The following is a 13,931-nucleotide window of genomic DNA, read 5'->3' as shown; positions in this document are numbered from 1 at the left end:
TTACATGGTCGTGAAACACCGAACTTGTCCGCACAACCATTTCATCCACACGAACCCACTGTAGTACCTTCCATTTGAATGTTAGAATTAGAAAATGGCAGTGTTAAGAGCTCAAAACACCGGCGCACCAACGTTTGCGTAAGATAGTCTATGTGCGCAAAGGTATTCTCCACATGCTCGCAGTGTCAACAAACGTCCATTGAACGATAGTTTCTTTTCGTGTTCCCCATGTTCAGTCACTTCGAAATTATGAATTATGCAAGGACTGGGAATGCTGCACTCATACAACTGTTAAAATGACCTAATAAATTATGCAGACTGTGTAGTCGAATACGTTCTGGAATTCAACATTGTGCATGATGCATTATCATTGAAAGAAAGTTCATACGACCATATTCAGCTAGAGATAAGCTTAATTATTGTGGCTACTTTCTTTTGAAACATCGAGGAACAGAAACAGCTCCATTTAAAACTTCAATCTTCGTATACAGGCTGAAAATATTTGTTAGTGCGTTTTACGTAGCCTGTATTTCTTTATAAAAATAAATAGTTCACTGCCTTACCCTTCGCCGATATTGATGCAGGGTACGAACCTGAGCGGAGGTCAAAAGCAGCGCATTTCATTGGCCCGCGCTGTTTACAGCCAGAGTGACATCTACTTGCTTGATGACCCTCTCAGTGCTCTCGATCCCGTCGTGGGCAGCCGAGTGTTCAGGGAGGTCATCGGAAATCGTGGTATGCTCAGCAATAAGGTAATATATGCCTTTGAAATCACTTCCATCTGCTTAGTACGTAGTTCCTTGATTTTCATTCGCAAATATCGCTTCCATTTGGGCACAAACCTGCACCTATTGGTGTAACATAGTCCAGATTCGGTAGTACCAGCGCTTAGACGAAGCACACAGAAAATAGCGGCACACACATTGTGCACTGTAAGCCGATTTCCACCAGTAAGTTTATTTAAGGGTTGAAATTTATAACCCACACCCTTATACGCATGAAGGTGTAAATGTGTGAGTTATAGACAGCAAACATCCTGAATGGTGCAAATCGCTTTACATCGCGATGTATCTGTGGTGCTTTTTTTGTCTGCGTGCTTCGTATGCGCGCTGGTCCTCCAGAATCGGGCATAGCGCTTCCATGAAACATTTCTTGGCTCCCGTCCTTCCATACGCTGTTTTATGAGTGTGCCGTTCAATTGTTGGCCAATTACTTTGCAGACACGAATCATGGTCTGCAACCAAGGGCACTATTTGCACAATATGGACAAGCTGGTTCTGGTTGACGGAAAGCGTATCAGGGTGTACGACCAACTTGAAGATCTTGTCACCGACCCGGAATCACCGAGGAACTTCCGAGAAGCTCTCGAACAGCGCAGATCACGAGATCAAAGCAAAACTGGGTGCGAATATCGGCTTTACTTACATTCAACGTCTTATGGACTTTGAGTTTGGATTCAGTTTATTTGTTAAAAACGGGCTTAAAACAGTGTAGGGCGATTGTCAAAGTCGCACGATAGCTGTCCAGTATACCTGGTGAGTTATGCTGCTGGGGGACGCTGAAAAGTTAGCTTTACTGGTTAATAATATGAGGCAGCAGGAGCTTGATGTGGGTGAGTTGGTGTAACATATATATATGGTGCTAATAAGGCGTGTGCGTGCAGTGACGTGGCACTGCCTCCAGTATCGGCCCTCCTTAGAAGACACATTAAAATCGTTACGAGTACACATGCCTTGCGCTGATTTATGATTGACCTGTAAAATTGCAGCCTTTAACAAATTCTGCAGTACCGGCCGAGCTCTATCTCCAGGGTCGGCCCAGTATATTCGGCTACCCAAGTGTCTACGCAATGTGGGGCGAAGAGCCGAAAAAAAAACAACTTCGATCGCTTTAAAACATTTTCTGATTCTAGTCATCGACATGTACGGTAACGTTAAAATATGTCGCCTTTATTTTTCAGCTCTGCTAACGAAGAGATGGAAGAAAATGACACAGTTGGGCGAATAACTCAAGAAGAGCTGGGCAGTTCCTCAAAAGTGAGAATGGACACCTTTTATTTTTTTATTCTGAACTTTTTACAACAGGTAAAAGAATTTTTAATCGTAGACATGGTCCTAACATTTTCTGGAAATGTGCGAGTTACTCGATCGGTCTGCATGAAAAACATTACTTGTTACTTGAAGCTTGCATATTGCCCTCATTGTATGACAATTCAGAGTAGGGCCAATGAGCTTGTCAGACATTTGAATTAGAGGGTTCAAATGAGAGGCGATCGCTTGGTTAAAGTTCATGCTCAATTTTCTGGCAGCAAGCTCATATTGCAGATGCACATGAGCCAATTGAAAAAGAAGAAATCGAAAGCAGAGAGCAGTGGAAGGCTAGGGGAAAAAGTGGAAGTAGAAGTTAGCGAGTAACTAAACGCACACACATAAATGCACAAAGACACTTGTCAAACTTACTGTCTGTACTTGTACGCGTAGCGGACACACGTGGTGTCACCTTAATTTACTGACTACTTAATCCATGAGTTTCTCCTCTTCTAGCCGTGAGAGAAGTGACCTTAAAATGGCAGCATTGGAAACTCTGTTTGGCTCTTCCTCACTGCAAGAAAAGCGAGTAGGCCTAACGAGAATGCTGCGTAGATCGAGGTATACATCGCGGAGACGGAGATGGCTGTACTCGGAACTTTGTCGAACTATATTATGCTGCCCTCCTAGGTGTTTTCCGTTTTCCGCCCAGTCTGTGTAATTTTGAGTCCAGCGCTCAGTCACAGCAGCAGCTTAGTGGCGCTCGGAAGCACCAATCTTTAAAGAAAGCTACTAATCGTGACACCGCGTGTTGGAATAATTAAATAGATGCCCGGCGAAAGTGCACCAACAGACGTGACAATCACCGAAACGCGAAATACACTGCCAGGACTGCCAACTGGACCCGCCGCCGTTGCTCATTGTCTATTTCGTTGGGCGGCTGAACTCGAGGTTGTGGGTTCGAGTCCGGCCACGACGGCCGCATTCCGAAGTGGGCGGAATGGGAAAACGCTTGTGTACCGTGCACTTCGTGCAGGTTAAAGAACCCCAGCTGGCCTAAAACAATCCTCAGTCCCGCTACGGCGTGCCTTTATTCATATGGTGGTTCTGGTATACGTTGAGCCCCAGATTTTTTTTTCGTAATGCAAACTGGTGGGCGCGGCAGGTGGCGCTGGTGCGTCAGGTGGCAGCGCAGCCGTGAAGATCGCTTTTCTGCATGAAAGAATGCATTCAACACACGTGTCCCATTCTTTGGCGAATAGGGGCGCGAGCGGCAGGTGCAAACGAACGCGCAACTCTGTTCCCTTGCGGGGGAGTACATACAGTGATATTACAGATAACTTACTCGCTGCAGTGCTGTCACGCGCTCTTGCGAATGTTCCATGATGTGTAGAGCAAACTGAAATAGATATATCTTGCTATGGAAGCTTGCTGTTCATCGAAGGATATATGTTGATGACTTCTTTGGGCATTGAACAGAGTTTTTCATGCATTTGTGGTGAGTTGCAAGTGGTGCACCTGTTTGCGTGAAATACCAGAAAACAAATCAATCAGACGTACTCGAGGCAATGCAATTTCACAATTCGGTAGGCAAGAATTCAGTTCAGTTCGCATTATTATCATCCATTCAATACAATGATTACGTAAAAGATAGTATGCAGACGAGGGTCCCAAAGTCAACGACTGCAATGGGACGAGGTTCGCGCTCCAGTCGCTGGACGAATATGAGTAGAAAAGTATGGCGTGCATGCCTGCATGATTACTTATTGTCTGAAAAAGAGCTCCGTGAAAAGGAGCTACTTCCCGCCATGGGACATATTTGCCAGCTTTTCTTTTTGATTTCATTTTATTTCAGACAGGTTGGCAGCTTCTGCGCATTCTGCTGCGCCTGGCTCAGTGGCCTGCGCTCGTCGGGGTGCTCGTGTTCCTGGCAGCAGCGTGTGCCTTCGCGTTTGAGCAGATCTGGATCAAGGAGTGGACGGACGCTTCGAGCCGCGCAGCCACGGGCTCAACATTCGAACAACTGCCTTGGGTTCAAGTGCTGGTATCATTGTGCATCATAGACGGTACGCTTCTTCAAAGTCTGCATTAATATACCGTAAGGCTGATTACGTCACTACTTAGCGGCGAAAAAGAGGAAAGGAGGGAAATGACGTGGCATAGTTGAATGTAACAGTGCAATTTGGCGATTTTTTCGCCCATAAAAATCTTACGTGTTTTGTGCTTTGCCGATTTAATTCTGAAGAGACAGCCTATAGGATCTTTGATCGGAGAAGTAGGAAATTTTATAGCTGCCATTATTCAGCACGAACCTTATAGTGGGAAACTAGTCATAAAAGACATTGTCGCCGTTTTATTTGCAGGCGACCTTGCGTGCCTCAAGGCTATTGTATACTGAAAATTCGTGAAGCGTCTTCTTGCTATAAGAAGATTTGCAGTTAGGTTGATCGATGTTATAACGGTATAAATAGTAGATCTGCGAGAAGACATCTTTCGAAACGTGCTTTGAACGAATGAGCTTGACATCGAGGGATGTCCTTGTGGCTTAGGTAGGGAGACGCTAAGATCTGCGAAGGGTTTGTAGCAATATTTGTTAATAATGCTCGATGACACAGCGCAGTGAGCATAACATTACTCAGACAGTCGAGGAAGCCACTGACGACGTCATAACACTTTCCTGTCGCAGTGGCCCTCCGTATTGTGGGGAGCGTCCTGCTGAGCCTGTCCGCGAAGCGACTGTCACGCTCGCTGCATAAGGAGATGCTCGACCACGTGCTTCGCAGTCCAGTGTCCTTCTTTGACGCTTCTCCGCGCGGGAGGATACTGAACCGATTCTCGGCTGACATCGACTTTATCGACTCGCGAACGTTTCTAAGCGGCAAGCAAAGCGTTCAGAACACGCTCATCACAGTCGCCAAGATAGCGGTCATCGGAACCCAGTCGCCCATAGTGCTGGGTGTCACGGCTGTCGCCACCGTGCTGGCCGGATACGGAATGGTCAGTTTGACATTTTCATCATAATTAAGTTCAAATTGAAGCAGGGTGGCACTGACCCACATCCTTTCAAGAAAGTTCAGTAGAAGGCTGTCTAAGAAAACCGTAATGTATTTTAAGCAACGCACCAGCTATGCCGATTGTACATGTTAATGTACTGTCCCGAGCAAAACTTTGAAAACCACAAGTAACGCGAAAAAAAAACTTTTTTTTTAAATAGTCTAAGCCGGCAGGCTGAAATCAAGTGGTACACCATATGGGCGCTTGGTCAACCAATGCAATATATACCGAGGCAAATTTACGTTGCGCGACTGCTAGGTGATTTTTTTTTTTTTTTTTTTTTTTTGCGGATGCCGTAGTGGTTATACTTTTTGCTCTCGACTGTACACCGGTATATAGAAGCTGTGAATACACCAGAATATTGTTACTTGCAAGCTGATCGTAAACTTTTCGTATTTATGTCTTCACCCATTGGGTTAACGATGCAATGAGCTATAAGTTAGCATGCCAAATCAATTGCAATATGGCAAACCTCGGGTGCTTAGTGAACATTGCATTATTGCGCTTCTGGTGGCAGTGTTCTAATCCATTGACTTAGCTAACCTTTAATTGAATTAGTCACTGAATGGTTTAACTGGGCTCCTTGTCGAAGCGCTAGCGAACTTATCAGGGTGCTGTCGCGATCTAGGTCAGAGGGGAATGGTTTCTATGTGCACGACATTTTGATTTTCACAGCCAGAATGTAACGCAGTAGATTTCTCCCCGCAGAACCTGGCCGTAAAGGCGTCACACTGCGCTCGCTTCTCCGAGAGCGTGGCGGTATCTCGCATGCTGCAACACGTCACCGAGACCGTAGACGCGCTGAGCAGCGTGCGAACGTACGGCGTGGCCGACCGGTTCCGGAGACACTTTTGCCGCCTCACGGACGAAACCATGCGCGGCTATTCGAGCTTCGGCACCGCGTATCGCTTCACGCGCACGCTCACGTCGACGTCGGGATTCGTGGTCGTCGTGTGTACGCTCCTGGCCAACACGGTGTTCGCCGGACCTGACGGACCAGACCCCAGCAGTCTCGGCCTGGCGCTGAGCTCGGCTACGTCGGTGAGCAAGCATGCTTGATTGGTTATGCTTTTTCTTCTGCTGTTCTCTCTTGTTTCATAGAATGCTATCTTATATAGAGAGAGATAAATGAGATGCGAAAGGCGGGGAGGTTAACCGGAAGATAAATATCCAGTTTGCTACCCTGCACTGGGGAAGGGGTAAGGGGAGACAGGCCATCTTATAGGACACGTGCTGGCTTCGGCTTGTTTGATATTGTATTGTGGCATCGTACTTAAGGTGTTTATATGACCGTGCAAATAAAACTATTGAAGTTCTTTTCGCTCACAAACTATATCAATTGAAAGTAACGCATAGTGCTTATTTTTCTTTGCGAGGAAGACTTGCGTTATTAAGGCATAAGCAGTGTTTCGTGGTAGCTGATGTGATGCACCCAGCAATCGTAGCTGTTCGTAAATAATTGTCCCAGATGTCCGTCTGCTTTCCGGCGCTAGATAATCACGAAACGCTTGCATCATCCTTTTTGCAACAGTCTCGGAATATACTGAAAAATAGTTATCTCTTGGCTCGCATAGGTATCTATACCGTGAATAGGTATCACCGAGAGATACCGTTAACAGATGCGCGTGCGTTGAACTGAGTTCTAATCAGCACCAGCTTAAGTCCGGTTAATAGCGTCTCGGCTAGTAGTGCTTCCCCAGAATTTCCGGCTGGTAAAAATATGGAAGCAGGTAGAAATGAGACAACATTTAAATACTTTTTTTTCTTGTTACTCACAGGTTCCCTTGGCGTTGATGACACTGTGTGTGATGCTGTTCAACGTGCTGCAAATGATCGTCTCCTTTGAGCGCTGCGTCGAGTACACCGAGCTTCCGCCAGAGGTATGTATAGCTTGCGTACAGCGTTGGCGTGCGTGCAAAACTCTTCTTGTTTAAAAGAATAAATGCCAGCATGCGCTCGCGCTGAAAACAGTAGCACATCGTAAATTATACTCACAGAAGGCTGTTTCACCTCTAGCTCACAGAACTAACTCCCGTATTCTAGGACGATCCTCCATTCAGCACTCCACCTAGACTAAGAAAATAGATGGTTGCGCCGCCCCTCGACAAAAATGATCGCTGCGCTTCTATAATTATGGCCTCCGAGATTTGCGCGCGTCGGCAAACCCAGCCGGCGCGCGCAAATTATGGAGGCCGTGCTGTAACTCTCCCCGGCAGTTCGTACGAGTAGCGTCTTCTTCACTCGAGGGGTGGCACTGTGCTCAACTCGGCGGAGTGGCGGCAGTTTCGAATCGAGGACCGTTTTTCAATACGCGAGTAAGTTTTAGCCATTAATTGGGATTTGGTGAACACTCGGGATACGTACGTCACATTTATCTAGCGTCGCGAGAAAACTGCGGTCGTTGCCTCCAAGGAATCCTGCTGGTCAAGTTTCTGTTGGCAGTATTTGTCAGAAGGGTTTCATCGCTGTTCCTTAGTTTGTTCTTATGTCGTCATCAGCTCTGCCCTGTCTGTCGTACAGGACGACCTGCCGCCTACCTGGGGCGAAGAACAGAGAGCCGCAGTTGACAAGATCCTGTTAAGCTGGCCCAGCGAAGGCAAGGTCGAATTCCAAAGCTACTCGGCATCCTACCGGCCTGGACTCCTGCCCAACGTTCTTAATGGTGTCACGTTGGTTGTGAATCCTAAGGAGAAGGTAAGCGTTATCGAGTGGCATACTACCCACTGCTTGTCTTGCTTACTACGTAACAAAGCTCACTTAAATTACGCAGCAAAACAATTTTTTTTTCAGTGACACCGGCTAGATTTGCTACACGTGCTGAAGAAAGATGTCAGACTTGCGTGGTCATTTAACATCGTATATTGCTTTTGGTGAGGCTTGCAGGGCAGTCATCATCTGCGGAAAAAATACCGTAATTGTCTCGTTAAAGATGGATACCACGGTCGGGATTATGCAACTATGTATTCTAATGCTGTTCCTTTTCGCGCTTCCTCATTGGTCCTAGTGCTAAAAAAATGGAAAATTATGAGTTTTTACGTGCCATAATCACGATATGATCATGAGGCACGCCGTATAGGGAGGACTCGGGATTAATTTTGACCACCTGGAGATCTTTAACGTGCACCTAAATACAAGCACACGAGCGTTCGTGCATTTCACGCCTCGTAGAAATGCGGCCGGCGCTGTCGGGATCGAACCCGCGACCTCGAGCCCAGCAGCATGACGTCATAGCCATTATACTACAGTGGCGGGTTGTCCGAGCGCTGCTACACCCTCGTTATCAGTGTAATCAGCCGGCCGGTTACGGTGTAAGATACCAGTGGCATGGAATCGAGTGGAAGGACACTTTACATTATGCCGGCCCTGATAACATAGGCTCTTCTAAACCTACACGAGGGACGTCTGGCGCCACTGTCTACGGCAGCTGCGAGTGTTGCGGTGAAGCCAGCATGCGAATGATGGTATAGAAGGTCGATTTGCCGGAAATTCGTCCTTGTGACTTGAAACGGATTTGTGACTTCGCAAATTGATCATTTTTAAGCAATGTATTGAGTGTAAGGATGCAAGAACTCGTAATTATTATGCATGTGTGCAAAGTCTCATAACTGCAACCAAACCCCGTGGCAGCAAAAGTAACGAACCAACAAAGCGAAAGTTGTCAGTGGTGTTTCGCTAGATGTCCTTCAACAATGCTTGAAATTAGGCTAGTTGGTGAAGTTTCACCTTATGGCGGTATGAACTAGTGAAACAACTCGAACAAGGACGTCCACGGAGGAACGAGACTAAACAGGATAAGCTCTTGGCCTGCGCGTTGTGCTTCACCTCTTCAGTCTCGTATTTGTTGTTCTGTGTGTTGAACCTTGTCGGAATCGTTTCATTATGATATATCGCAGTAAGGTGGGTGTCCTTCATGCCGATAACAGGTCAGTCTCGTTTTTCAAAGCACTCGCTGCGACAGGATAAATATGTTAAACTCTAAAGGTATGGTAGGTAAATGGTAATGTAATGTAAAATTTTTCATTCTCTAATTCCAGGTTGGAGTTGTGGGGCGCACGGGGGCCGGAAAGTCATCGCTAGTGCTCGCCTTACTGCGCATGCTCAGAGCATCAGAGGGCCGCATCCTGATCGACAGCGTGGACGTAGCGGGAGTGCCTCTTCGGAAACTGCGTCGAAGCATCACCGTCATACCTCAGGTGACCGAACGCAGAAAGTGCGTTGCAATTCAGGGGCCAGATTCACAAAGCTGTTCTTTCGTTAGTGCTCTTTGCCATTGGACGGCCGCCTTAGATGATATTATGTCCTGCATCGAGATTCGCTGAAATTCTTTCTTACGAACAATTCTAGCGTAAGATGCTTTTGTGAATTCGGGCCCAGATTTTTCACACTTGCATACGTCGATCAATGAAGAACTGGGAAAGAGCATTGCGTAACAACGTTGAAGCCAATAAAGTCGGTCCAACACGTGATCTGTCGCAATAATCTTTAGTGCCTTCCACAACCACATTATAGCCGAGCTCAGCGAACGGTTTTACGAAAACACAACAGATTCAACTGCAACCTGCGGCTGCTTCACTCGCAGTAATAACGAAGGCGATATATGTATACGTTGCAATAAACCACTTATGTTACACAGGTGTATTGAAGGAAGATTTATACGTAGGTGGTTGGCAAAGGACCCGACATTAAAACCTACCGGGAACCAAGAACACTGGACCGAGTCCGTGGAGCGCAGGTCACGTGTAGGGTCAAGTTTTTGAGAGAGAAAAGGCGAAGGGGGTGTCCTCATGGAGCTTGAGATGGCTTGCGAAGGTTGGCCACGGGACGTAATGATCGCTCCTAGAATGATTTCTCCCTCCATGCTTACGCCTTATGCACACTATACATAAAACACACCTTTAGAAGCTAGATATGTTGCTGTTAAAGTAATAAATATGGACCCGTGAACTTGTTGTGGAAGTCAGGCTTAACAATGAAGGAATATATCCCTTGACCCTTTCGATAATTTCAACAATATCTTGACAATATTGAAAAATCATTCAACACTCGATATAAAAACAAAAAAAAAAACTTTTAAGTTTAAGAAGTCAGTGCTAAATTCAGAAACCGGGGGCATAGATGTAAGTCCAGGGGTATAAATGAAAAATAGTATAAAAGCAAAAGTACAAAACACCGCTCACGTTTCCAAAAGTTAGTCTGTCTGCGGAAAACCCTACTGGAAGGGTCGCATTGCACGAGCTCGAAATAGGACAGTCAATTTTAATTTGTTTATGAAATTATTAATAGTGGTACAGATTGCGGTAAGCCATGTTGATAAAAGATGGTGTGAAAGAACGAAATATGCATCAAATTTCCGTGTATCGGCACTTTTAAACAGCGGTGTTTATGAACTTTCAGGATCCCAGCTTGGTGAGGGGAACGCTGCGGATGAACTTGGACCCCACAAACTCGCACTCTGACAGGGAGATATGGCAATGCCTGGAGCGAGCCCACTTGGCGAAGGTCGTCTCGGGTGACCCCAAGGGGCTACTGCTCGAGACGGCAGATGGAGGCAGTAACCTAAGGCAAGTATACAGACGAAGATGCTGTACATATCCTTGCTCGAACACGCGATTAGCATGTGACAGAATTGCTGAAGCGACAGGTTGCAATGGCCCGCTGAAAACTGCGCATAATAAACCTTCTGAAGGACAGACCTCAAAAAGAAAATGGGTAGTGGTCTGATACCTAACGTTTTCACTTAGTTTTCTAGAATTCTTTATTATCATACTTTTAAAATAAATTTTTCTTCTTTGCTTTTTGATCTCCAATGCTAATTAACTAGAGTAAAAGGCGAGGCGCTTGGATAGCCTAACTTCACCAGTTGCTACTAGCACCTTTATTTCTTGACGAGGGTAGGTAGCACTTTGCTAAGCACAATTCCGCCCGTTCTTTGCCTGGCCGCGCAGTCTGCAATATAATGGAGGCGGAACTGAAAAAAAAAAACCAATCATGCATATTTTAGGTGCACGTGAAAGAACCACAGGTGTCTGAGACTAACTCGGAGCTCCCCACTAATTGCCCGCGTGTTCATTTGGAGCGGTAAAACGTCATCAATCACTCGAGACAGCACATTCTGGGGTAGAGTTTGCAGCTACAGTCTCCGATTTATAATCATGCGCTTTATAGTTCAAATTCCTGCTTATATATTATCACCTCTCGAGTCGGCTTTTTCAACTAAGTTTGAAAGTCACATCATTGCGTGGCGCATCGTTTTCAGCGTGGGCCAACGGCAGCTGGTATGTCTGGCGCGGGCTTTGCTTCGAGGAACGAAGATCCTTCTCCTGGACGAGGCCACATCACAGATGGACGGAGACACCGACCAGCTCATCCAGGTGGCGCTGAGGGACGCCTTTGCGCAGTGCACGCTCTTCACCATCGCGCATCGCCTGCACACCGTCCTCGACTATGACAGGTAAGACGCGAACGGTGCGAAGCCACTGCCAAACCGTTCGTTTCAGCCTCCTACTAGAGCCAACATAGGGGTGCCAAAATTGTAGTTATAGATACCGCTTTATTGTAACGGGAGTTACACCGGAAAGAGAAGTTTTGGTCAAAGTGCCAATATGTGATGGCGAAATTTAATGGTGGCGCCGGAAAAGCAATACGGCCCCCTGGGAAGGGGGTGGGAGTGGCATTGAGAATAAGAGGCGGAAGAGGTGTGAAGCAAAGGTACATAAAGGGTATGATTCATAGCCAAGGCAAGCACAGGTGAAGACCCATGTTAGGGGTTCTTTTCTACTGCCCAATTCTTGGCCTAGTCCCTATAGTAGATTGTGCCATTTTACTTAAGGCCAACTAACCGACCATATCAACGGGTCTGTGGAGTAGGGACGATCAGGTGTGATTAAAAAGACGGCTGACCAATTCCTTGTCGGAATATACACTAAACGGTGATCTGTTAAAATGCTTCCAATAAATGCTACTTATAGAAACACACGATAGGAACGATTTTATTTTATTTCTAATTGACGCGCAATGAACTGTTCACGTCCTTTTGCATCGCACAAGTTTTGCGCCGTTTGACTTCGCGGCAACGCACACTCGTGCTCTGCACCGCGTTTTGCAGCATAAGAAATACGGGCCTCCCTGACAAGACGACTTTTCTTGAATTTGAGTATGCGCTGTCTATAACGCGCTGTCTAACAGTGTCTATAATGGCCAAAATGTTACGATTGTGAAGTAGGCTGTAAGCCGTACTACCTAGGGTAAGTGCATTGACGTTAATCAACGGAAAAAGTTTAAGCTCTCTGAAAATAGGAAAGGTAGGTGTGTAGTATGGACTGTGAGTGATTATTCGAACAACCTGACGTTGGAGGTGTTGCTGTAGCGCTAGGTGGGAGGAATATGTTAATTACCATGTGTGGTGTCTGTTTTGTTTGAGACTTTTCGCCCTTCTAGCCTGCCAATGGACGGGGAGTCTGATTACTATCTTGTCGTGATAGGTTCACCGTAAAGAGCTACTTATTGTGAGTGTTCTTGGAAGGCGATAAATGGGAGATAATAAGCCTTGTACAGCTCCCCATCTCTTTAATTCATCTTTTCAAAAAAATGACGCAGAACTAACGAACTCTGAATCGATTAAACGAAGGAAACATAAGTGCTTTTTTTTATTGTTACCAAGCAAAAAAAAAAAAAAGATCAATTTCACACTTAGTAAAGAGCAGTCTTGAGCAGTCGTGTTATGTGTTCGTGCTAAACCATTTTGTTCTGCTAACTTCTTGGACGGCGTTGGAGAATACGGGAAAGCTCCGCTTTGCGTGTGCGAACAATGTTTCGTCTTTTTTGGTCTCAGAGCCCGATAAAGCTAACTCTAATATTTGTCTAAATGTCCTTCTCAATGGTAACAAATGTTGCTGGGTGTACATTGTTTTATTCACAGCAGCCATCGCGTACTCGTTTCAAGAACGTCAAAGAACGTTCCCTTGCGTGGCCATTTTCTTTCACACGTACTTGAATAGCAGGCATCATTGTCGACAAATTCGACTGCACGGAACGCTGGTATTGTTTAAGGGTTGTAGCTTGTGCGCTTTCACATGTTTCGAGCGACCCCGTCTTGTATTTCTTCCATATTCCGTCATACAATATTCAATCAGAGAAATTGTTTATCTGCAGAATACTCGTCCTGGAGGATGGCAAAGTCAGAGAGTTCGACACTGTGCCACGTCTGCTGTCTGACAAATCATCGGTGTTCTACAGCATGGCCATCGAAGCTGGCATCAATAGCGCCCGAAGACGACCTGAACTTATCAGCACCACTTTGTGATCAGTGCTTTTTTTTTGTTTTTTTTGTGCTGCGTACGTCGCACACAAGGACAAGACAGTACTGTTTCGCTTGTGCCATTCCTTCTTGCTGTCTTGTCCTGGTGCACGCTGTACGCAGATCACGCATCACCAACTCACCCCAGCCAACCACCCTAGCTAGATTTTACCTGCATTTTCATCATCATGCAAGCACCACATCAGGAAGTGGACAAGCCTCGCAATGTCATTCGTGATGGGTTGCAGTGGAAGTTCACTTATATTGCACAGTTACAACGTATTTATCTTCCGTGCTGTGAGAGTGTCCCAAACATGCAGCCCTCCGACGAAAGCATCGGGGGCAAGTGACCAGCTCGAAGAGTGTATCCGTCCCTCAGTGGAGGCCAACTTTGGCCCCAAAGAGCTGTGCGCATTTGCTGAAGGGTCGGGCGTTATCCGCACGGTGTAATTGTGCGGAGGAGCACTCATTGACGGCTGGCCCTGTGGACCTCTCCTGGCTCGCTAACTCTTAGCAGGCCGATGACCGTTGATATTTTAATAAAGTCTTATCAT

At 46.1% G+C, this 13,931-nt stretch overlaps 1 protein-coding gene across 2 annotated transcripts in view; it reads left to right on the top strand.

Moving 5' to 3' along the window:
- The window catches only part of LOC119431099 (ATP-binding cassette sub-family C member 2-like), a 178,854-nt gene extending 164,928 nt beyond the window's left edge, over positions 1 to 13,926 (top strand). For both annotated transcript variants that reach the window (XM_049657787.1, XM_037698577.2), the window contains exons 16-27: positions 585 to 752; positions 1,221 to 1,402; positions 1,961 to 2,036; positions 3,883 to 4,093; positions 4,714 to 5,024; positions 5,790 to 6,122; positions 6,860 to 6,961; positions 7,602 to 7,775; positions 9,116 to 9,274; positions 10,476 to 10,642; positions 11,338 to 11,532; positions 13,233 to 13,926. In XM_049657787.1, coding sequence (XP_049513744.1) covers positions 585 to 752; positions 1,221 to 1,402; positions 1,961 to 2,036; positions 3,883 to 4,093; positions 4,714 to 5,024; positions 5,790 to 6,122; positions 6,860 to 6,961; positions 7,602 to 7,775; positions 9,116 to 9,274; positions 10,476 to 10,642; positions 11,338 to 11,532; positions 13,233 to 13,383 — 2,229 coding nt within the window. In that variant the 3' untranslated portion in view covers positions 13,384 to 13,926. The remainder of the gene's footprint in view (positions 1 to 584; positions 753 to 1,220; positions 1,403 to 1,960; positions 2,037 to 3,882; positions 4,094 to 4,713; positions 5,025 to 5,789; positions 6,123 to 6,859; positions 6,962 to 7,601; positions 7,776 to 9,115; positions 9,275 to 10,475; positions 10,643 to 11,337; positions 11,533 to 13,232) is intronic.
- The last annotated feature ends 5 nt before the right edge of the window (positions 13,927 to 13,931 follow it).

The sequence above is a fragment of the Dermacentor silvarum genome, chromosome 10 (assembly GCF_013339745.2).
Source record: "Dermacentor silvarum isolate Dsil-2018 chromosome 10, BIME_Dsil_1.4, whole genome shotgun sequence".
Taxonomy (NCBI): Eukaryota; Metazoa; Arthropoda; class Arachnida; order Ixodida; family Ixodidae; genus Dermacentor; species Dermacentor silvarum.
Note: the sequence above shows the minus strand (reverse complement) of the source record. Positions and strands in the feature narration are given on the sequence as shown.